The 23,728-nt window shown below is 41.5% G+C and overlaps 1 protein-coding gene across 1 annotated transcript in view; it reads left to right on the top strand.

Moving 5' to 3' along the window:
* Positions 1-6,207, top strand: part of SPTSSB (serine palmitoyltransferase, small subunit B) — a 7,187-nt gene extending 980 nt beyond the window's left edge. The window contains 1 exon segment of the mRNA XM_009588090.1: positions 5,935-6,207. Within this exon segment, the coding sequence (XP_009586385.1) occupies positions 5,935-6,207 (273 nt within the window).
* The last annotated feature ends 17,521 nt before the right edge of the window (positions 6,208-23,728 follow it).

The raw sequence follows: 23,728 nt of genomic DNA on the forward strand, positions 1-23,728 counted from the left end.
AGGAAACTGCTGGAGTTCATTCTTCTGAGCAAGGTAAAGCAGAAATGTGGCTGAAAATGCCATTGCCTTTTCTGCCTTACTGTTTCTGCTCCTGAAGTATTTTTCCGCTCCTGGAGATTTTTTTCAAAAAAAAACCCATAGGCACAGTCGAACCATGTTCACCCACACGCAAAATGTCTGAGTCATGTACAGCAAGAAAATTTCATCAGCTCTGAACTTCATTCTGGTGTTGCATGGATGGTGGCAAGAACATGTACGTAATGAGTTTACAATTCCTGTAGCACAGTAGCTGGCAGTAATGTATGGCCAAATGTGCGATGAGCTGCTGATTCAGGAAGATGAATGCTCAGGGAGAGAAACCAGAGATGGCCTCACTGCTACTGTGCATTTTTACTCCAGAATTAGAGGTGGGGGGTTATTTATTAAAATCTATATGTAAAGACATTTTTAATGGTACATACTTGTCCGTAGTGGGAGCTATGCTGAGATTATTGCTGCTGTTCTCATTCACATTCTTTTTCTGGCATTACTTCCCTGTGAAAACAAACTTTAGGGTACATTTAAATATCCATGTGTAAGCACTACAGTAACCTGAGGGTTCTGCTTGGCAGCAGGCGATAGGCAGCTTTCTAGGCTGAGCTGATGCTATATGGCCACGGGCCATGCTGCGTATGGGGAATCTGAGCAGCACAGATGCAACAGAGGAACCGACTGAGACGGTGTCCCCAGGAAATGCTGGCATTTGGATTCTCTGCACAATTTTAACTGCTGCCTCATCTAAATTTCTTCCCAATTACTGGTCCACAGGACCTGTATTTCATTCCTTATGTGCTATGCTTGGTGCTTACAGAATAAAACATATTAAAGGAAATGCATGATGGACTGGGAATGTGAATCCCTTTGTTCTATTTGCATTTTCAGACACATCAGTCTACATAAAATCAATGGGTTAATCCCGGAATTATGTTACATTAAGAGGGACAAGATTGGTGCCTTGGATAAGTCAGGATATGCTGCCTGAGTAGAAAAAACCCATCTAACACAATAAAATTACAAATAAGTAAGAACAATTACAGATAAATAACTTGCAGAAAGGACATATATTTCAATACCCAAGGGGGATGACTACCCATTCCTCTTCTAATAGCTGAAATTATTTACATATCAAACAACTACAGAATAATTATTGCACTTTGCCTTGTCACACCTGCTCTTTGGAGCCTACGTGTTGTAGGTGTCCTGCATACAAGACCAAATACCAGCCTCAGGGTCCGTGGCAGGATTTTATTTAAGCTTCAGCACAAGTGTAATCCCTTAGGATTCTGCAAGACTAACCAACTCTTGCTTCTGTGCTATCACAGCAATAATCTAGCAAATGGCCAATTTTTAGCCAATTAAATGTTTGCATTTTGGGGGTGGATTGCTTGTTTGCTTGTTTTTCCTTCCTACCTTGTTTATAACACTTGTCCCTACTTTACATTCAAAGCATCAGAGACCACCTGTTTAATAATTATAGAGCTATCTCCAGCCCCAGGGTTTGTTTTTCCCCAGTCTAGACCTGACTATATGTTGCAAACCCTTTTTCTCTATATGTGTAAGTAAATCAACCAAACTCTCCTACTGAGGGAGTAAGGTGTTTTTCAAGCATTCTTTGGAAACCAGTCTATCCCAGTTCCCCTGCAAGAATGTTTCTTTCCACAGGAATTTCCCAGCAGGTGCATTTTGCCATGTGCTGTGCAGACACCCATCGGAGTTGCAGACTGCTAGTGTGAACGAAGTCCCCAAAACCCCATCGCTCAAAGTAGAAATAATATAGTAAAGTACTTAACACTCGCATCTTCAGACTATGACACCAAACAGTAGCTCTAACACTGGGAACTAAGGTTATTAATAATTTTTTTTTTTAGATTAGGCATGCTCTTAAATGAAACCTGGGATTTTTTTTATGATGATTTATCTTTTCGGCTGCCCTAATGTGAGACATGTGTCAACAAGCAAGAAAATCAGGTTGCCACTTAAAACAATAAAAGCTGCTTTACAGGTTTCTCTTCTTGCTTTTTTTGCTTGGAGGTGAAATTGCTGAAAATAATTTGAATATTGCTTAATGGCTTTAGAAGCTGAATTCTATTCATTTTATTCATAGCTAGTTGTAACAGTCCTATGGCCTCTAAACAGGAAGGCATTTCCACAACACAACTGAATACTTAAATTCAAATTTGTAGACAAATGAGCACTAAGTTAAAATTGCATAACAGCAAATTATCTCCTGTTCTGGAATATTGGGAACTGATGAGCTAATAACGCAGGACCCTTTCAACTTAGAGCACCAGCTGATTGCAGCATTAATGTAATAAAACCCAGTAATGCTTAAAAATGTAAGTGGAAGCCTTTCTAGGACAAGTCCTGTTTAAAATACAGAATTTTTAGCCTCAAGAGTTTCTGTTTGTCTAGTGATCTGCCATTCCCTTTGATTATTGCTACGAAGTAATTGGCCTGGGTGGTAAGGCTGCGTGAGACCTCCGGAGGTGTGGAGCTTTGAGCTATTGCTTCTGCTTAAAACTGGCCTTTAATTAATGCAAATGGGGTACCTTCAGAAAAGGTATCTATGTCACAGTAACACAGTGGATTCTTGTATCTCATTGACTGAGCAGCTGGTTTAAGATGGGTTTTTTTCCTTCTGTCCTATGTTTTCCTCTTATAAGTTATGCATCTAGAATTGCATTATTCCAAGACGCCCTTTGTGTTTGCTGCATTACCAAGACAGTCCTGCTAACGGAGAAAGTCTCTGGGTAGATTAAATGCAGTGGAAGTGTGTTAGTGGTGAGGACAGAGACTATAATTTGACTGTTTGTCTTTTACTTATCTCAACCTCTATCATTCATTTGGAGACTGCGCAGTCTCTGCGTTAAGACGGCTTGCATTCTTGCTGATAGTCCAGGGAGTCCCATTACAGGTGTGTCTGAGTGCCTGGGGATGAGGTTATCCCCCTGTGCTGTGAACAGGAAGAACTGAAGAAACACAGGCTGGCTGCTACAACTTGGTGACCGAGCTGAATGGAAACACAGTCCCCAGGCTGGAGAAAGTGTAACAAGGTCTTTGGTATAAATCAAAAGGTCTGCTCCTTATTTTAATTACTTCATACTTTTATTCATGCATCCCTCCAAGACAGCAATGTCTAGTAAGTGGTAGTGGTGAGTCTGCAGCCTGGTAGACTGGTCTAATACCAGTAAAATCAGCCTAGGGAATTTCTTCTTGTCTTTGGCTTTTCCTTATACCAGCTCTGTATTAAGATATAAAGGTGTATGTGCCGCTGTGGGCAGAAAGCTCCATTGGCCTGGGATCTCTCCCCGCAAAACCACTGCAGCATCCCTCTGATAATCTTGAAGCCTTAAACACCCACAGCAAGCACTCCAGCCTTGCAGTTTCTCTGTGCGGCGGTCAGGCTTAACAGATATTTACCCAAGAAAGGTATGAGTTTAACTAGCACAGGTATAACCCCAGTGTAAATACCATAATCCTAGATAGTATGAGGGCCCTTATCGTTTTCCTTGCAATTATATAGAAAAGGGCTTAAGCTCTTCATTGAAAAATGCTGCTCTTTTTGCAGAAGGTATAAATAGAGACACTTTTGGCTCCCAGTGAGTCACAGTTTGCCAGCTGTGCCATTTTTATTGCAGGCTTTGCAATATTTACAAGGCTTTAAGACCTGTCTTTGAGTTCTGCCTTAAAATAATTTATCTGAAAGGAATCATCTTCCATTCATACCAGGACAGAAACCAGTGGTGGCCTTTCTCCCCAGCCTGTACCCTTGCAAGTAAAGCTGTTCACAGCAAAGACAGTCACTGCTAGACTTGAAATGGAAGTGATCTGCCCCTTAAAAGCATTGTAGGCAGCCTCTTCGTCTAGGAGATGTAGTCTAGGAGACAGTAGTCTAAGGGAAGATGGAAGTGAAGGAAACGGACTGCTTTGGGAGAAGGAGGGGGAAAAAGATATATTGGGGAAGGTACTTATGGTTGGAGGACACAGAAGAAGAGGGGCTGGTGAAAAGTAAAGGCTGGGTGGGTGATGGGGCAAGTACAGAAATTTTTCTGCATAAAAATCGGTGAACACAAACAAGCCTCCTTCCCTTTTTTAATGCACAGTGTTTACAGCTTCACTGCACTTGTTGCTAGCAAAGAGGTTGCATTCATGGGGGTGTTGAGAGTTGAGGAGCAACTGGGGAACAGATGCGAGGAGGTCTGGACAGAAGCAGAGGGATGGGAGGAGAAACACCGGGAGAGGAGCCAGCACATGGATGAAGGAGGGGGAGCAAAGACAGTCAGCTCCCTTATCAACAGTATTGGACAGGCAGTTGGAGTGCCAATTCAATCAGTCTGCCACGCTTAGGGTGAGCCTACAGTTGTTGCCTTCCCGAAGAAGAAGGGATAAAAATCTACCTTATAGCATCTGCAGATGGCGAGGTGTAAGCTGGCAGCATGCTCCGTTTGCAACTTAATACCGGAATGTTGAACCTTAACAACTGGCAGTACCGGTGACCTGAAGGAAGAAAGATGGAGAAACACGATCCGTCAAGGTGTGTGCACTTAACAGTGCATCCGCCAGAGAAAAATTTTACACATCAGTAACCAAAATAAACCTGTTACAAAATAAATGAGGGATCCTTTTTATTGGTAATTTGTCTTCCCTTCACTAAATACCCACATACCACCAGAATATACCATACAGCCTCCAGAGGCAGTAAACCACTGAATATTGTAATATATTTGGCCTATACCAGTGGCCCATCATTATTTTAATCACAAGCCGCAAATTTTCCAGTGCTACCTTAGTATTTGTTGCATTGAGGGACAGAAAATTTCTGTTGCCCCAAACTCACTACGAAGACAAGACTGGAGGGATGTGACGTGTCCAGGCATCAATGTTCCTGGCATTTTAGGCAACAGAAGTGTAGGACAAAATGATACATTGGAAGGTTTTCCAGCAGGACTAAAATCTGCTGTATTCCCTTTTACTGTGAGCTAACCCAGTCGGCATGCATGTCCTTAAACTCAATCCCCAAAATAAAGGAGTCCCTCTGTGAAGCCTCATACAATTGCTTATCATTCTGTCTCTGTATTTTCTCTGAGTAGATGTTTTTAGCCTGAATTTAAAGATTATTTAAAATACTGAAAGGCAATTTTAACAAAAAACAGTGGAAGGCAAACCCCATTTCCTAGTTAATACTTGCTCAGCTATTCTCCTTTCTCTGTGGAGACAGGAACAACAAATGCATAAAGGTATTACCTGAGAGGAAAATCTTTCCTAGACTTGTAACTTCCATTAAATACTCCCTTAATTTGTAATGTATCTTATTTCTTTGGATTGAGCTGAAAAAACTTCTTATGCTATTTGAGATTACTTTTTCCCTCCCTTTCATAGTTTTTCTTTTCTTTATTCCCAACAATTGCAGAATAATAAAAATTATCATCAGAAGTAAGCAGAGGAGTTTTTACAGAGCAGTTCTTTTAATCTCATCTTTATTCCAGCGCATATGAGTCTGCCATCCACATTTATGGAAGCTGGCCCAAAGCCTTCCCTTGTAAATGGATATCTCCTTGACTTCCACGTGAACCCTGTGCCTTTGTACGCTAATGGGGTTTTAATTCCTACTGCAGAATGAATAGCTAAACACACTCATAATCAGAACGTAGGAATAGAGAGTGCCCAACTGATACAGTTTCAATGACTGCAAAGAGCAGTTGCTAGAGCTAAAAGATGGTTTTCCTCTGCTCCAGGGCAGCAGAGGCTGGTGGTGGCACTGATGTGTCATTTCTGTTTGAACTTTATGTAACAATTACATGTGGTATCAAACTTGAAATGATGGTCACCGCATCATTGTTTAGTTCCAGGTCTTTCTTTCCACTGCAGCTGTAATCCAGACTTCTCTGTCTTTACAGGTCATCTCAAAATCGCTGAAAGCTGAAGATGGATATTAAGCGTGTGAAGGACTATATCTATTGGCTGTACTACCAGTACCTACTGATCACCTGCAGCTACGTGCTGGAGCCCTGGGAGCGGTCCATGTTCCACACCATCACTGTGACTGTTTTCGCTATGGTGGTGTACACGGCTTACGTCTTCGTCCCCATCCATGTCCGCTTGGCTTTTGAGTTCTTCTCCCAGATATTTGGAGGCCAGCCCGAAAGCACGGTTTCCATCGTGAACTGAACTTGCCTGAGTAATGATTAGCAGCTCTTGCAACTTGTGAAATGCAGTGTCTTCTTCAATTTTGTGTATTTATTCTGAAGCAGTTTTGCAGTTAAGAAAATACCATTTTCTCTTACAAAACATAGCTTGCTTAATTACCATAGCTGAAAACCAGAATGCACTGACTACTGGCTGCACAGTCCCTGTTAAATGAAACACAGGCCAGCTTTTGCTGTGTGATAATGACACGTCACTTGGAATGCCATGTTTACCTAATATTCAACTGCTCCCACTTTCAGCACCCTAATTTAATCACACTGGCATGTATAAAGCAGCAAAGACTGTTTATGATGGCTGTGAGGAGGGGTACTACGCTCATTATATGCAAAGAAGTTCTGTCAACAGAGTGCAGTGGCAAAACACACCATGCCTTCTTTGACCCAGATTAGAGCATATAAGGAAGATGAGTATAATACAGCGTGATTTGAGTACTCATATCTGGCTGGTTATTGTCTTCTGGTTTTTAATGGATGGGAGAGGAAATTAGAAGAGAAAGTAATAGGAGTATGAACTTGAATCCAACTTTTTGCATCTAAGTTGCTGCATCTGAGTTTAGATGGTCTAAGATAGTAAAAAAACCATACTGTAGGTATGGTTTGCAGTTTACTGAAAAGGACAGAAAGAAAGAGAAGTGGCTCTGTTTCAGTGCACTCCTGCCGCCTTTGGTAAAAACTGAGACATCTTTTCTTTCTGCTGCCATTCACCAAGGCAAGCAAAGTGCATGTCTGCACCAGAGGAAGATGATCCAGAAAATAGAGTGGAAGTAATATTTTAATAACTGCAGGGAAGTCTGAGTGCTTAAAGAGATCTCCTTCATAAAGAAGAAATGAGATTTATTATAATTGCCTGCGGGGAGTTTCTTGAACAATGGAAGGTTTGTTTGGTTTTCACTCTACACCTAAATCAAATGTCAATGCCAAATCATAAGTTATAGCCATACAGTGCATGGATCTAACAGCTGATGCTGCTGTTACTAGAAGTGAGAGGTGCCAAATGTGAATAGCTTTCAAATTATGTCAGTTATAGGATTAAAAAAACCCTCTTAACTTCTTTATCAAGCTGCAGTGGGGTCCTGCATGCTTAAAAGAACAGAGTTTGTTTGGAAACTAAGACATGTTTTGAAGGTTGAACAAATCTGAACATGTGTATGCAGTTTTTTCAGAAAAAAATAAAATTTTATTCTTCAGAAACAACGTTTCAGTGCATGACTCTGCTCTTCCTGTATTTTCTGTTTGTTCATAAATACCCTGGATGTGTGTGGGCCAGGCTGACATCATGACAGACAGACTACTTTGTTGCGAATGTTTTGGGGCAAGGTTTCAGAGCCCCTTAAGTGGATCCATGTGTGGACTGCCATGTTCATCCTCACTAGTGCTCCAGCCCGAGACTTCTTCTCTCTCTAGTGGTGGGGGAGGAAAAAAAAATGAAAAAAACCCCCAAAAACCCAGAAACTTCATTGAAGATCCTGCTCTGCACACCTGTTCACAAGGTCTTGAAGGCAACTCTTGGAGATGTGCAGTTCTCCTGCGTGTAAGGAGCCACGTTCATCATATCATAGTTGCTAGCTGTGTTCAGGTTCTGGCTCACACTGGAGCCACTTGTTCATATTACCAATACAAGCAGATCATGGATGTGCCTGAATTCTCTCATGGACAGCCACTGATGTGCTTCAAATTAAGGCAATAAATACCTGTGTGGGCTGGTGGCACAACATTGAATGGTTTAGGCTCAAATGGGAGCCAAAGGCTTAGCTGTCCTAACAGTTTAATCACAGTTGTTAACCTGCAGTATGAGGTACCAAGCTGTAATCACCATTACAGTAATAAACAGAGCATTGGAGGAGACAAAAAATGTCAAGTACCTGTGAAAATTTCTATGAAAGTAGTCTATAAAATAGAATAAAAGTAACAACCCAAATGTTGGAGGTGAAAAAATGAAAATATTTACCTAGTAAGTTGGTGCTTGAACCAAAATACTTCCCAATATCCTATCCTCAAAAGATTCTACTTTTTAACTAGATAATGTGATGATGTAAATGCCATGGCATCTCCTAATCAATCCTGTTTCCAATAACATCTTACTTTTTAATTTCTCAAAAAGGTTATTTGTTCCCAATGGCATCAAACACAACTGACCTGCTTTTAGGAGTACGAGGAAAAACACTTTCTTATAGGTATGCAAAGGCTGGGTCTCATATCTCAAGGAGCACACACCCCAATGTAATGTTGCTATTTAAACATTTAACTTAAAGCAAACAGAATAAGCAAACAGCTTTGTTCAGGAAGAGGGAATTTCCACTGACCTCTCATGGTGGGATTCCTGTAAAGCTCGTCTTCCTTATTATTCCAATTATCTTCATTTAGCTTTGTGGGAGGTGCTCGGAAGATGGAGGAAAACAGCAGCAGTTTCTCGTTGGGAGGGTCCCTGCAGCCTTACTTAAGTGAAAACACTTTTTTTTCTGTGTGTTCTTCAGCTTTACTAAATTTTAAAGTTCTTGGGCAAGAAGTATTCACCACAAAGGAAAGAGACAGCTGAAAATAACCTCTCTCTGCTAAAAAGCCTTTTGAGATTTTTCCAACCCTTTTCACTTCTCTTTTCTACTAAAAAGCTGAAATAACTCTAGCTACTTAATATTCAAAATTAGTGAGTTCCAGCAGGAGATTTCAAAGCATTTTTGGCCCACAGCACTGAACAGAAACATTTTTTCCCCAGCTGAGAGAGGAGGTAGGACACCACTTTCGACAGCTTGAGACCACACCACAGCTTAGGAAACTCTGCTCCAGTTTTGAAATCCTTTTCCCTGTAGATGAAGTCGTTCATACACGATGGAAAGAGGTTTTAATCAGATTATATCTGCACATTAACATGGAAGCACCATTTGGTGTAATAGCAACAAGCCGCAGGAGGAGGGTCGCATTTCGGAGAGCTGTACATACCAGCAGACGGCTTGGTATGTACAGCATACGGGCAACAACTTTTCCATGGTGAGGAGTATAGTGTCAGGCTCTTAATAAAACACCTTGGCAGGGCACTCTTTTCTCCTGCTTCATTATTACTCCATGTTAATTGTAGTTAATTGCTCCATTATTACCCTATGCTAATTGTAGTTCAGGCTGAGCACAGCAGCTGGAAGTTTTTACACCAAAAAAAGGCAAATGAAAGGACTATGTTAAGAGTAAACAGAACCAATAATCGAATAGTGATAAATGAAACAAAAGCAGAAAGGGAGATGAACCAGTTCCAGTTGCATTCACCCTGAAAGTACAAATGCATCATTAAATTAAGCGCTGAGAAATTTTTAGGCTCAGCTGGCCAGCACCATATCTCCCTTGTTTAAAATTCATTTTCTTAATTTCATTTAATCAAAGCTAGCATTTTTCTTGCCATAAAGGTTTCCTGGCCAATTTCATGGATCGCCTCCCAAATCCATTACCGAGGGCGACTACACGTGCACATGTTCAGACCATGAACCTCCAGAAGCTTCTTCCTCCAGGCAGCCTTTACCCAAGACTATTAAAAAAAGCTTCCCAGGGACCTTTTCCTTAGCGGTGGTCTTGCACAAGAAACATAGGGATCAGCATCACCACCACTGACTCTGCCCATCTAGCAGGCTTATTGCTAAGTTATTTTGGTGCACTCTTTTTATCACATGAATTAAAATGCAGATCTTGAAATAGGGTAGCAGCAGTTTATAGCTCGGAGGGTCATCAGTGGGATACAGACGTCTTTGATGATCATCGGCTGCCAGCTAAACTCAGCTTACGTGAGCAGTGACTAAACGTAGTGCTAACTTATTTGAAGTGTGATATTCCCAGTCCTTTTTATACCCCCAGAGAGCCTTACAGTGGCTCCTGCCTGACTACTTGCTCAACAAAAGAAGGAGAAAGCTCTATTTCCATCCTTTCTCTTGATCTTTCTAGAAAAGACTAGCAAAATAGTCCAAGGCGGTTGGTGGGGAAGCACTACCATTGCCTATCCTAACGCATCTTCAGGGCATCTGGGTTCAAGCCAGTCACTTACAGAGACAGGCCATCATCTGGGTGTCCGACTTCATCTACATGGAATTCCCTGAAAAATGAGACCCTGTGTTTATGGAGTTTTGAAATCTTAAGGATGTTCAAGTACAAATTTTTTTCTGAAGTTTTATCACTGCAGTTATTTGGCCACAATTTCAGATTCTTGCTTTGCATGGAGATTCAGTGAAAAAAGTTATTTTTTTCACTTACAGTGATTCATACAGTTATGGTTGAAGGTAAAAAGGCCCTAAAGTTTTTATCAAGTGAAAGATGTCATTAACATATTTTAAATAATCATTTTTATAGAGGCCCTGTTTTAGATAAACCTTCCAAAACAGCAAACGGATATCATCAATCAATACTATGCAAAAACTATAACACATGAGAAATGTGTCTCCACAGAGGTACCTCTTTGAAACTTGCCTACAAATAAAAATGGTATGTAAAGGGAAATCTAATCTCTGTGGTAGGAAGTTTCTGCTGCACTACTGCAAAGGGCAGATGTTGTCCTGGTCTTCTTGTACACGCAGAATTAGCCCTGCCCAGCATGCACACAGCGCATACCAAGGAGGACTGTGAATACAATACGTTGTGTCTGTCTCCCTTCACCTCTTACCAAGACAATGTTCCATTTCTAGACTTTAATTTCCCTAATTACTTGGAAGCTAAAAAAAAAAAAAAAAAGAAAACACCAAAAAAAACCCCCACCTGTTTAAGCCATCATAAAAGAAGTACAGCAGGGTGTAGTAACAATCAGCAGAACCATACGAACTGCAAGTCACACTTGTGCAGCACCAGAATGCATTTGCCAAAATTGGGCCGATTCTCGCAGATGGATTACTGCGCCCTGGGGCGGAGACGTGGATAAGTGGCGGCGTGCCAAGCTGAGCATTTGAAAATTAAAGCAGAAAAGGCTAATTTTCAAATTAAGTATTACTGAACTTGTAATAACTTTGTCATAATCACACAAAAGGATCAACATCCAATGTTGCATCAAAAGCAGTGCTGCCCTCTCACAGGGCGTGAGTCGGGCCCTACCCAAGTCATTTTAATTATTTACTCCTAAAATACCAAACTGCAGCTATATCAGCAAGTTACTGATATCCAACCACAAACTGTTTTTTGCATGGAGCCTGTTTCTCTCTATTTGGTAACTCCAGATATCTTCCTAGCCAAGATAAGATAACAATTCCTTTATCTGGACTCCCTGTGTGCACCTAGGTATTGACAACAGCAGAATTTAGTGATAAACCGTGGCAAAGATAGCCACTCCTCTCCTTTCTGGAGTATTGGTTACCTTCTTCAGAGACAAGAGACGATGTGGCAATGGGCTCATAGGACAGCAGGAGACATCACCTTATTTCTCCCTGCCCCACAGCCCCACCAGCAGCAAATGCCAGCCTCCCACGGAGCTGCGGCTGCACCTCTTTGGAAAGTGACTTTCGCTGCTGTTGCCCCAGATGGGATTAAGGGTTGGCTGAGTGACTGTTGTTTCACAGTCCTCCTGCTTTGAAGGAGTTTCTGCTGCAGGCATTCATCCCCAGAGGAGTAGGAAAACAGAGCCCCACCTATTACCCGAGACCAGCATCTGGCACATTGCATGAAAAAGGATGTACAACTTCGTCCTACCATCCCAGTGAGATTCCCACATCCCCTCCTACTAAACTTCCAAAACCAGGCGGGCTCCTCATTATTTCCGGAAAGATAGTGGGATGGTCTGTCAGACAAAGGAGATACAAAATCACAATTAAAAAACAAATCTATCTATCTCTTTTGCCAGCTAAATTACTTGGTATTTCTTAGCTTGCACTAAGCTCTCCAGCTGCCTGGAGAATTTTCCAGCACAAGCCCTGAAGTGCCTCATTCGGATCATATCAGCACTTCCCTCCAAGCCATGCCTGATCAGAAACTGAAAAATTGGGGAGTCAGTAGAAAAGCTAGACTCCTTCTGAAGTACAGATCATCAGCTCCTACAGCCACAGCAAACTTCACCCCACATGCAGCCCTGCTGCAAACTTGTTACAGTCAAGGGAATAAGGGAGTTGAAATTACCAAAATGTTCTGGTAAAATAAACTACCTTAAATCTCAGGAAACTGAAAATTCAGTGTAATATCAGTATTTGTCAGCTGACAAAGGAGGTCAGATGCCTGTAACATTCCCGAGGTCTTCCAAAGGCTGGATCCAAGTGCATAACGACAGCACAGACCTCATCCTGTGACTCCAGCAAGTGAGCTCCAGCAGCAAGAGCTGGAATGAAACAGGATCCTCTTTACTCTCTTTCCTTACAAACAAAAGGAAAACTCAGCCTGAACTAAATGAAGACATGTTGGTTCAAAGCATGATCAATTTTGTCCTTAATATATTTATTCCTTAGAGTAAGCAATATTCTGCCTGAATTTGAAGAGCCCAGGTTGTGAAAAGATCGCCAGGCAACTTATATGGAAACTCCCTCGCTGTAAGGCTATCCTTCAGAGGTGGAGGTAAGAATTAACTCTGAGAGTTTACCCTTGTCATCACTGGTGTCGGCTCCACCCTTATTTCAGAGGCTGCTTTCAGTAGTTGCTACATCAGGACAGCTAAGAGCTGATAAACTCTGCTGATTCTGGTGTTTCAGTACAGTCAGCCCCAAAGTGGGGCTGTCCTGGAGTTGTTACCAGGATAACTGAGGCCTCCTCTACATTGGGATAAGAAGCTCCGAGCTAGAAATAGGCTGTAGAAATTGCTTCATGTGGCCTAAGACAAGCTATAACCCCCTCAATTACCAAAAGCTAGGTTTAGTCTAGGTTTAAAAGTGAAATAAAAAATATGCATGCGTACCCTTTGCATCAAAATATGTATCCTACTGCTGAGACATGCTCAGGCAAGAGAAAAAAGCCAAGAACCAGGACAAAGAGGAGACTGGAAAGATCTACAAGATGAAGAATAAGGTAAATCTGTATGAAAAAAATCAGATTCTGCTTTGCTTACAAGGACTGAGCAAAGAGGGAGGAGGAGAGGAAATGAAGGTAAATTGTGGCAGCGTCAGGAATAGACATATTGTCAGCTAGGGTGCTGTTTCAGTTATTTTTTCCGACAGCTCCTATCTTTGCTTCATAATCATGGAGTAGATCAGAAATATCTCATTATTTCAAGGTCATATTCAAGGATGAGTTACATGCCATGAATCTTTACGAGCTTTAGATATCTAAAAAAATGAACAGGAAGAGAAAATGCAGGTAAAATGTTCATCAAGGAGTACTTGACACAAAACAACTGAGGCCAAGCTCAGAATAAAGCGCCCTAACATCGGAGGGGGCCGCCATAGGATTGCAGCAATGTAATTAAAAGACAGGGTGACAAGGCACAACAAACAGCCTCACCCATCAGGCTGGCAGAGGAAAGAGCTTTTATCAGTTCTTTGCATTCTCCACAGCTGCAAATTGCACAACGAGAGAAGCCTGGTAGCTCATATACACTAATTATCTGCCAAATGCAAGGAGATTGAGTGATTTATGAAGTAACAGCTGGAAAAAAGATGGTGCAAACCAAGTAGACGCATCTAACTCCATTCATCCAGGTGCCTTGCCCAGAGGAAGTACAGGATGTACCAGATATTTCTCTCAAGGTAAGTAATACTCAGATCCCAAGAAGCCCTCTCCACATCACAGATGAATACTTTTTACCTCCCTTTCCAGTATTTCTCCTCACATGAGAATAAAAGGCACAACTCGATGAAATCAAGTAGAATTAGACCACTATGGGTGCATGTACCTACATCTAGTGCTGCGTTCAGCTGTCCGTGCTGTCTCACACTTGGTGTGGAGGAACATGAAGAAATGCTAAGTGCTTCCTCTATTAAAGCCTTTCACATCTAGCTAGACATGACTCATTTGCTATCCAATAATCTGAGCTTTTTGGTGTCCAAAAGCTCTTCCTTATCACAGATATATTTTGGCAGCACCAAAATACCTCAGAGCCCCATACCCAGTTCAATATTGGCTTTCTATTCAGAATTACTGTGCCCTCTAAAATCCACTCCATCCAAACCTTGTTACAAGAACACAGGACTTGGGCACTGAAATAATTATCTCATTGCAGCAGCCCTGGGTACGTGGCCTGTTTTTCCCCTGAAACCTTCAATAACAAAACTAGCATCACTGAGGTCGTCTTTTATATAAATGCATATACTCCTAAATAAATCATGAGCTGCAAGCATTCATATCAGCTTTGGAAGTTTCCACTCACAAAGAGCAGTCTACAGTCAGTGCCTTTACATTAAAAGTCTATCATACATACAGTAAGTTCCGGTTTTGCAATTTTATAGCTGAGCAATACCTGCACAGACATCTTTTAACAGCGATGTGTCAGATCTCCATGTCGTGCATGTGCCAACAAAATGGGAGCGGTGGAAAGCAAAATTCAACCCACTAAAATTGCAACACCTCTTTCTGAGAATTTATCTTGATGAATAATTATAAAATGCATATACCATCATAGAGGACTGTTGCAAGCAAAAAAAAAAAAAAAAGAAGAAAGAGCTAACTGCCATTACATTTATCAAACCTGCTACTTCAGCAATGTCCTAGGTTACCATTGGTAAGATGCTTAATGCTAAAATGCCCAAGTGGTCTGGCGGACCCTGGGTGGGCAGAGAGTCCGTGTCCTCCTCCTTCCATGTTTTCCTTTCCTGACTGTTTATGCAATTTTCTTTTATCAGTCCACGCTCTCTGGCACAAATTACGTACAATCACGCAGTTTAGTTCTCAGGTTCTTTCTGCCCCCGGCCCCTTTGAATTGGACTATTTTGCAGTCCAACCCTGTCTCAGCGGATTATTCCAGTGACACCAGGTTGGCATAGTGACTGCTAGGACATTACCATTGCTTACTGAAGAACGCATCAAGTCTGGACAAAAGCAAAGCCACTCAACACTGAAACCTTGGCCCCCTTGCAAAGTTGGATCGTTGTTTTCATTTGTTTCACCTCCTGTTTTCACCAACAACGTCTCCTTTCCTTTCTCCTCCTTCCCCCCATAAACTATCAACCTTTGGCTCTTCCATCCACATCGAAACATCTAACTTCTGCCTCCACTATGCTCCAGTCCTCTGTTTCTACCCTGAAAAGCAGTGATGGAGGGAGGAGGAGCAGTGCACATGCCAACCAAAGGATAAGGGATACAGGTTTGTTTCTAGAGCAAGTTCACTCAACTATTTTTTGGCTTTTTTTCTGTCTGGTTTTGTCTCCAGCCAGCTAGAGTGAGGAAAGTCTAGGAAACATCAACACCATCCAGAATTTCTATGTACAGGTTTCTAACAGACACAGTGTGCAAAATATTTTTGCGTGCATATTGCTATTCCCATATTCTCTCATAGAAGAACTAAAGTGCAAATATCTGAAACTAACTTCTACCAAAATATATTTATTTTACTGATGCCAAGGGCCAGAGTTCACACTGGTGTGGACCCTCACCTGGCAGCTCCACACCTCTCAGCGCAACCCACCCTCTCACCCAGTTTCCTTTAGCCAGCTAATGGGATGAGATGTTTTTAGCTGAGACGTGGAAGATTACAAAAGGCCAGTGGAAAGCAAACAGCTACTGTACAGTGGTCTAAGATTTCTATCATGTTTTGATGAGCAAATATTTACCTTTATAAAACAATTATTTCTTAGTCTAAGGTTCAGGTCTAGTGCATCCCGGTACAGGTAACAAACATACCAGTACTAAAGCAACACTTCCTGGCTCCTGTCCATGCTTTTGCTTAAAATTAAATCTTTGCCACGGCTGTTCCCCAACCCCGGTAAAGAAGGCTGAACTGAGTAAAAAGACCCGTCACGATCTTTTACACTAAAAAAGAAAAATTGTAATAAAAGCGATTGCTAAGCTGAATGGATCTGTGGGAACTGGCTGCACTTTCTGGACAGGTTTCATGGATAGACAGGCAGGTATTGGCTGCCACACGAAAACTGCCACCCCTCTTTAAAAGCAGAAAACAAAGAGGAAAACTTTGCAATCTCAGAATAGCTAAGTATTATAAAGCAATGGAGAATTAATTACCAAAGAGAGTTTCTCTGACAATATAGCATGTTGATAAGACAGTGTAAAGGCTGAGCTGTTGAAGTTGTCCTGATGATAAAGTAAAAGCTTTGGTTTCTGTGGTTGTCAAGAAACAATAAGCTGTGATGTTTGATAAAAACAAAACAGGTGCTAGGAGCTGCGGAAGAACAGAAGTTAGCACGGGGAGGATTTTCCCTTGTAATACCCAGAAGAGGATCCTATTTCATGAATCTAGGATGTTTCCTTGTTCAAGTAGCTCAATTCAAGTAACTTTATGGTTTGGGTTATTTTGGTTTTTAAAGGCTGCTAAGAAAAATTCATCTGTTGCTAACCCTATGACAGGCGTAGCAGTGATTCTTAAAAGGCTCCAGGAATTTAGAAAGCAGAGGATGCCTTTCAGTGCAAAATTGCTGCATGCATCCACTGTGCCTCGACTGCAGCAGCAGCAGCAGGACTGGGTTTGCACAAAACCAGCACCTATGCCTCTGGCACACTGAGCACCCAGCTACTCCCAGCTGCTTCAACACACAGCAAGACTGAGATTATCCCCCTCTGCTGACAAACGGCAGCATTTACCCGTTACTCTGTGGTACACCTTGCACAGCCTGCGCGTAAACTGCTGCTCTTTCAAACGTTATTCAAGAAGTATGGCCTGCACTGGATCAAATACGTCTTATACACACGTTTCATGCAACACATTATCTAGTTAAAAGGAAACTAAACCACAGATACATGCTGCGTCGAAGCTCATTAAAGCTTGATGATGCAATGCACAGGTTTTATCTATTGATCAGCTGTTAAGTGGAGTGTCACAATATGCTGATCTCTGTTGCAAAGCTATTTTGAAGAAGTTTCTTTTCAGCTCTCTTTGTTCCTGCCTCTGAAGTTAGCAGTAATAATGTTTGTGGCTCGTTCATAAATTGGATTGCTAATTGGATTCCTCACAAGGAACTGAAGAAATAGGCAAGAACTGGAAAATAATTGGAGCATTATCCCAGTAAATTTAGTGCAGATTATCTCACAGAAAGCAGCCCCTGGAAGTGTTGCGTCCCAATGGAATTAGCTAATGTTATTCCTCCCATTCATATTGCTCCTTGAGACCACAGAAGACAAGTTGAAACAGCAGTACCTCTACCGAAGCACAGCTCTGCATGCACTGCATTGTTGAAATTATTAGTTTGCAACTTCAGAGCTGCAATCAATAAAAGGCAACAAGAGCCCTTCTTTCCTAAAGGAACAGGCCACATGGCAAGGTCTGATTAAAACCTTTAAGGGGGGGGGGGGTGTTAGATGAATCTGTGACTGCAAACGCAAAGCTGCAGGAGAAATGGCAGCGAAGAGCAATCATCCACGGAGGGGATGTGAGGACATCCCTCCTGGGGCTCATGACCCAGGTGCAGTGGTGCCTGCAGAGGCAGGCAGAAGCCCCTGCTGCATACAGAGGGTAAGATACCTCCTGGTCAGCAAAGTGGCTGCCTGGTCCCTGCTGGGAGCTAGATCCTGACTCATACTGAGCTTGAAAGCTGGGAGTTACCACCCCACAAGCAGGCACAGCACAATCTGTTCCTGCACAGGAATACCTCCTACAGCTTCAAGAACCGCTGGCACAGTGAGCTGCTCCTCCACCTTGCATCCTTAAACAGCTCACTTGGCCACCGCCATACCTCTCTTTCCCCACTTGAGTACTGACTGTGCTTCTGTTATTTGCCTGCTCCCTGAATGGAAACTACTTCATTCCTCCAAATTATGACTTGATGCAATAGGAAGAAGAGTAAAATTGCCAGGCATGTATGCACGCTCAGGACCTCGATTACTAAAAATACAAACTAGGTGTCATCAGAATACTCTTAAAAACTAAGTTTGACATCACTAAAGACCATAGAGGTGTTTCATTGTTATTGCACAACCCTTCCCATGTATCCATGTTAATGTTGTTAGAATACTACTACAGTTAAATGAGGGTATTTTTATTAATTCGTGACTTGGTGGTGCTGAACGTCCTAGAAGCTGTGCACACTGCTCTGAATCTCAAATTTATTTTACAGTGAATATTAAAAAAAAAAAAAGGCGTAAACCACTATGTTTACTTTTGTTCTTAAATTCTTGAGAGTTTTACACTTAAATTAACACAGCTAATGAAAACTGTAGCCCAGACCAGAACAAAACCTCTTTGTTGGAAGGTCAGAGCAGCTCTAACCAGACAAGAGGTCCCAAGAGCTACTCTGGTAGCTCCGCTGCCTCCTTTCCTGGATCCAGTTTACGTGAGGGAATAGTGACCTCAGGTGTCTGTTAAATTAATCACAGGAATATCTTTCCCATGGATTTATCATTCTATGCTGCTTCTATTTATTGACGTTTCTACTGAAAATTAAGCTGCTGTGAGCTGGCTGTTCTGGCTGGCACACCTTCACAAACGCTGTCCTGGCTTTTCTTGCCTTGGCACTTGAGCTTTCATTCAAACTATGTACAGCTTTTTACTCAAGGGCCCAGTCATCCATATATAAGAATGAGATCAAACCTGCATTTAAACTGTTTTTAAATGGTGTGCTTGCTTTCCTTACATATCACACAGATCTTTTTAATGCTGCGACTTCAGTATTGTTTGGTAGCTTGGAGACTAAACAGTACTTCTAAAGATCAGATACAAAATCTATTGTAAATCTTATGATAAACTCGACTTGCATATGAGTTCAGTGTCATTCATCTAATTCAAATGTCAGTGTGCACATTGGTTAAATATTTGGATAGCCTAATGAATAGAAATGAAATATGATACAGCATAAGATGAAGTAGTGTGCTTATGGTAACAGATTATATAGACCCTAAAGAAGGTAACAGTAAGAGCAGAAAATTAGTATATAGCTCAAACATAATATTTAATACTCATTGGAAAACAGCAGAGGGAGAGATAAGAAATCAGTGCAAATTGATAACGCTTTTCAGTTGGAGTAAGATTCACAATTGCTAACAAAAAGTATTGGCTCTTTTCTGCTTATGTTTCTACTGGCTTAGTGATGTGAACCCAGTGGCAAGGACCATTCCTGGTGCAAAGGACAGGGTCAGGAGTTTCCCCAAGGGTCAGCAATATGTAAAAAAATGATTTTTCACTAATAGCCATTCACATGTTCAGCAACTGTACCCATCCAGAAAAGCTCTTTCTCTACTGTCTCCATTTCTACAAATCATTCTGATGACTGGTTTCTGAATTAATGGGATTAAAAATAATGTTCATTGAAATACGTGTGTCTCTTGGAAAAGATCAATCAGGGTAAAATGACACTTAAAAAACTTGCTACAGCTGTTGATAGTGATAAAATTAATGGAAGAGTGAAAAGGTTCATTCTAGGATGTAATAAAATATATTGACTGATAACTGAATTAATTATACAACTGTTCTAATTATTAGACAGTTCTATAAATGAGATGTGTGTACTGTACACACTGTCAGTTAATAAATTCCATATTTCTATATGATGCTTTTTATACATATTTTAATTAATATTTTCCGATTCTGTAACTGGAATTAGAAAAAACTGAGTCATTTAAAACCTCACTCCACAACCTTTGTCTGTGGCTTCAACCTTTGGAGGAACTATATAGACATGTTTTAAAACGGAGCTGCACAGAGACAGGATGCGCAGCACAAAGAAGCTTGTAGGACCCAGGCCACTGAGGAGCAGGGCCTTTTGCTTGCCCTTTCCTGGCTACTGCAGCATTCAGACTGATGCCACGATAATGTGGTGTCTTCTCCATTTGAACAAGTGAGCTCTGCGCAGACACAGATCAGAGGATTATCAAGTACACACTTTTCATACTGAGTATTTATTTCGCAGACACTCTCATCCTAGCCCGTAAATACGAACTGACAAAAGTGACAAAACATTTAAATCACTCTACATCCCCAAATTCTGCGAAGAAAAAAACTAAAATAAAAACTTACGCACACTGCTTGCCATGCTTCTGACCTTAGGGAATCCTAAGGAGTAATTAACAACTCCATGCAACCAGTCATACATTGAAATGCCAATATAGTTTTAGACAGCAGCAGTCACAGAAGGGGGAACATTTTTTACCCTCACCCTTTCCACTCTCCATCATTAGAGTAGCTGGTGGTGAAGACCTGACAGCTTTATCACCCAAGCTGCCAGAATTTACAAAGCCGCCTTTAAATTCACAGCAGTGCCTGTACACAGTCGTGTAACTCCTGCAGCTCCTGGGTGAAAAGGGAAATTAAATGGACCTGTGAAAACTGAAATGTCCTGATGAGTTACCATCTTGCTCTTTAGGTAACAGCTCCAGAGACATTTGCAAGGAAAGAAAAAAACACTCAAAGCCTTGGCCCACATTAGAAGTGTATTCCTGTAGGGTTTTTTCCAGGAAGGTAAGCAGTTATTGCCACTTTCTAAATTCCGTCTTATATACGCCATTAAGCAGTGTGTGGCTGTTTCACCTAGAATGAATGCAAATGAAGCTAAGAGCACGCACGCAGCAGCACATCCAGACTGGGTTGGAAATCCAGCACCCCCCATCTTTCTCTGGCCTGTTTAAAACAGCAGCTGGGCACATTCGTAGTTATTTTCCTGCCTTGTGCTTCCTCCAGTCATTTATACCAGGCCACAGCTGAACACTCCCGAACCCAATTTTTCTGTTTCCACGCTATAGTTTTGTATTGACTGCTACAAGCATGACTGCCCAACGTACGTACAGAACAGCTGAAAATAAATCTGCAGTGGAAACATTTAAAGTATTATTAGGATCAAATTCTCCTCCCGGTGACTTCACAGAAGATCTGGTTCCCATAAACGACAGGCTTTGTCCTACCCCTCTTGCAACGTGAGACTCGTCGAGTGACAGCCTGGAATTTACAGGAAGCGTATTATTTCATAAATCAAAGAAATCAAAGATTGAGTGATTCATCAGGGCTTGAAAGTAAAAACTATATAATACCCACTGTACAGCAGGGGTTCTGAAGAGTATAGAAATGAAACTTCAGTGCAGGGGAACACTTCTTTTTTATCATTTTTTGCTTTTCCTTTTTTTTTTTAATGATATGGTCCATAGTTAGTCTCCAGAGAGGTCTGCAAAGAAACTTAATTTCAAAGGAGCGTAAGTGAGTAACAGTCTGTGAACACAAGCAGCCCATCAAAGAAAAATGTGCCAAAGAAGAAAAAACAAGTCAGACAGCTTGACAGCCTGTGATTTTCAGTCCCCAAAGCAACTCTAAAGCAACCAAAAGAACTCGTCCTTTCCATCAGGATATTACCGTATTAAATAAACCACACACCATGTGTTGATGCAATTCAGCTCTACTTTCCTCCATCATAACTGTAAACCTTCAGAAAACAAATGCTGACCCACAAACAGACCTTAACATCATGATAATTCCCCAAGGATCTCTTCTTCAAAGGGAATAGTTGGTTACTATACACCACAAATGGATCTAACCCAAATGGATTGTACCAACTCCGTCTTCTAAGCCAAAGTATTACGCAATTCTTAATTAATGAATTACGACAGTATAGTTGTCAACAATCTCACTGCAAAGTTTTTTTCAGCTTTGTGGGTAAGCTGTATTAGCACTGAACCCAGGAAGAAAGGTATTCGTTGTTCTGCTATTCTCCCCTGGGGAAGCTCAAAGCCTCCTTCTGCAGGGGAAGGAACAATCCTTCAGAGAAGGTGATGGGTGGAGCAGGGAGGAGAAACTTGGTGCCAGGCTTGGATAGTTGGTATTTAAGCTTTAAGTTATACTTCAAAAAGATAGATATTGTTTTGAATCATGCAATTCAAAGGGACCTCAGGCCGTCTCCAGTCCAACCTCCTGCTCAAAGCAGGGTCAAGCATGAAGCCAGAGCAGGTTGATCAGCATTTTAACCAGCTTAGGCTTGACACCCTCCAAGGACAGAGACTGCACAACTCCATAGACAACCTGCTCCAGTTCCTGACTGTCCTCATGGTGAACAAGTTTTTCCTTAAACCACCCTGCATCTTTCTTGTTTCAGCTTATGCCTGTTGCCTCTCATCCACCCACCATGCACCACTGGGAAGACCCTAGCTCCTTGTTCTCCATGACCTCCTCATCGGTCTGGGTGGCTGCTCTTAGGTTCCCTCAAAGCCGTCTCTCCTGCGGGCTGAGCCAACCCCAGTCCCTCCACTCCCCCACAGGGAAAAGGCTCCAGCCCCAACCGTCTTGGCTGCTGCTGAACTCGCTCCAGCTTATCAAGTCTTTTTTGTACTGCGAGACAAGCACCAGTCTGGAAGGTGAACTCTTAAAAATCTTGAAATATTTTATTTCTGTAAAATGTAACTTTAAATAACTTTTCTCAAAGTCCAACAAGGCTTTGCTAAGGACTGGCCACCATGAAAAAGAAGTCAGTAGATTATTGACATCAGTTAAGATAATGTCCTTTTATTCTATTGAAACTGCATCCTCCCTTCAGAAACTTGCAACTGCCAGTTGGTTCTGGGGGGAGTTTCACATGAAGTCCTAAGAGTAAAATAAAGGCATCTAACAATTATCATAGTTTAATCCGTTATAAATCAGTGACAAGATGAGAACCCTTACTCATTCATGCTTGATAATGATTTCAAATCAAAACTGAATCCTCAGCTGGAATAGTTGTTTGTTTCTTCATTCACAAGCATCTGCACCACCACATAATCTATTGTATACAATCTATAATCTCTGTTCTCAGAAAAAAATGTGATCTCATTGCTCAGATAAAGGAAGATTAAACAAAGGGAGAAGTTCAGGTACTTTGGTTTTACCCGTTTCTACAAAGTGATGATAAGTTGCCGGCAGATGCCAAAGGTAGCTAGTTAATTCTGAAACTTGAAGATAACAGTCTTTTCAAAATCAATACTGAAAATAATATAAATTTAATGCCAAACACCCCTATTCTTACTCTTTCCACCAAAGTTGGAAATTCCTTTTAAAATACACTTAGAATATTTGGAGATGTTCAGCCACAGTTGACAAACAGGTGGAAACAGTAATAAAATTGCTTCAAAGCAGTATTTCTCGAAAATAAATTAGCAGCAAGTTTTAAGAACTAATTACGGTTGAAAAGGGCCACCTCCTCTATATTGCTGACAGCACCCATTCACACCATTTCCAACAGGATTTGCGGATGTGCAATACCTGTTAGATCGGTGCCCATGCTAATAAACAAACGCAGCAGGAAAAAAAAAAATAAAATTAGGACATAAATCTATCGGCCAAGGGAGCAATACAAGAAGCCGCCGAGGTTGCACCCTACTGCCGCCATTTGCTGCAAAAAGAGCACGGGCTTGCCCCGCGGGGGAGGAAGATGGATGGATCAAATCCCATGATTTTCAAAGAAAAATGAATTAATGTCTCAAAGAATCATTAATTACAATGTTATTCGCAAGCGGGAGTCGCCCGCCGTCAGGTACCACGAACCGGCCGCCATCTT

The sequence above is a fragment of the Fulmarus glacialis genome, unplaced genomic scaffold (assembly GCF_000690835.1).
Source record: "Fulmarus glacialis isolate BGI_N327 unplaced genomic scaffold, ASM69083v1 scaffold42651, whole genome shotgun sequence".
Lineage (NCBI taxonomy): Eukaryota > Metazoa > Chordata > Aves > Procellariiformes > Procellariidae > Fulmarus > Fulmarus glacialis.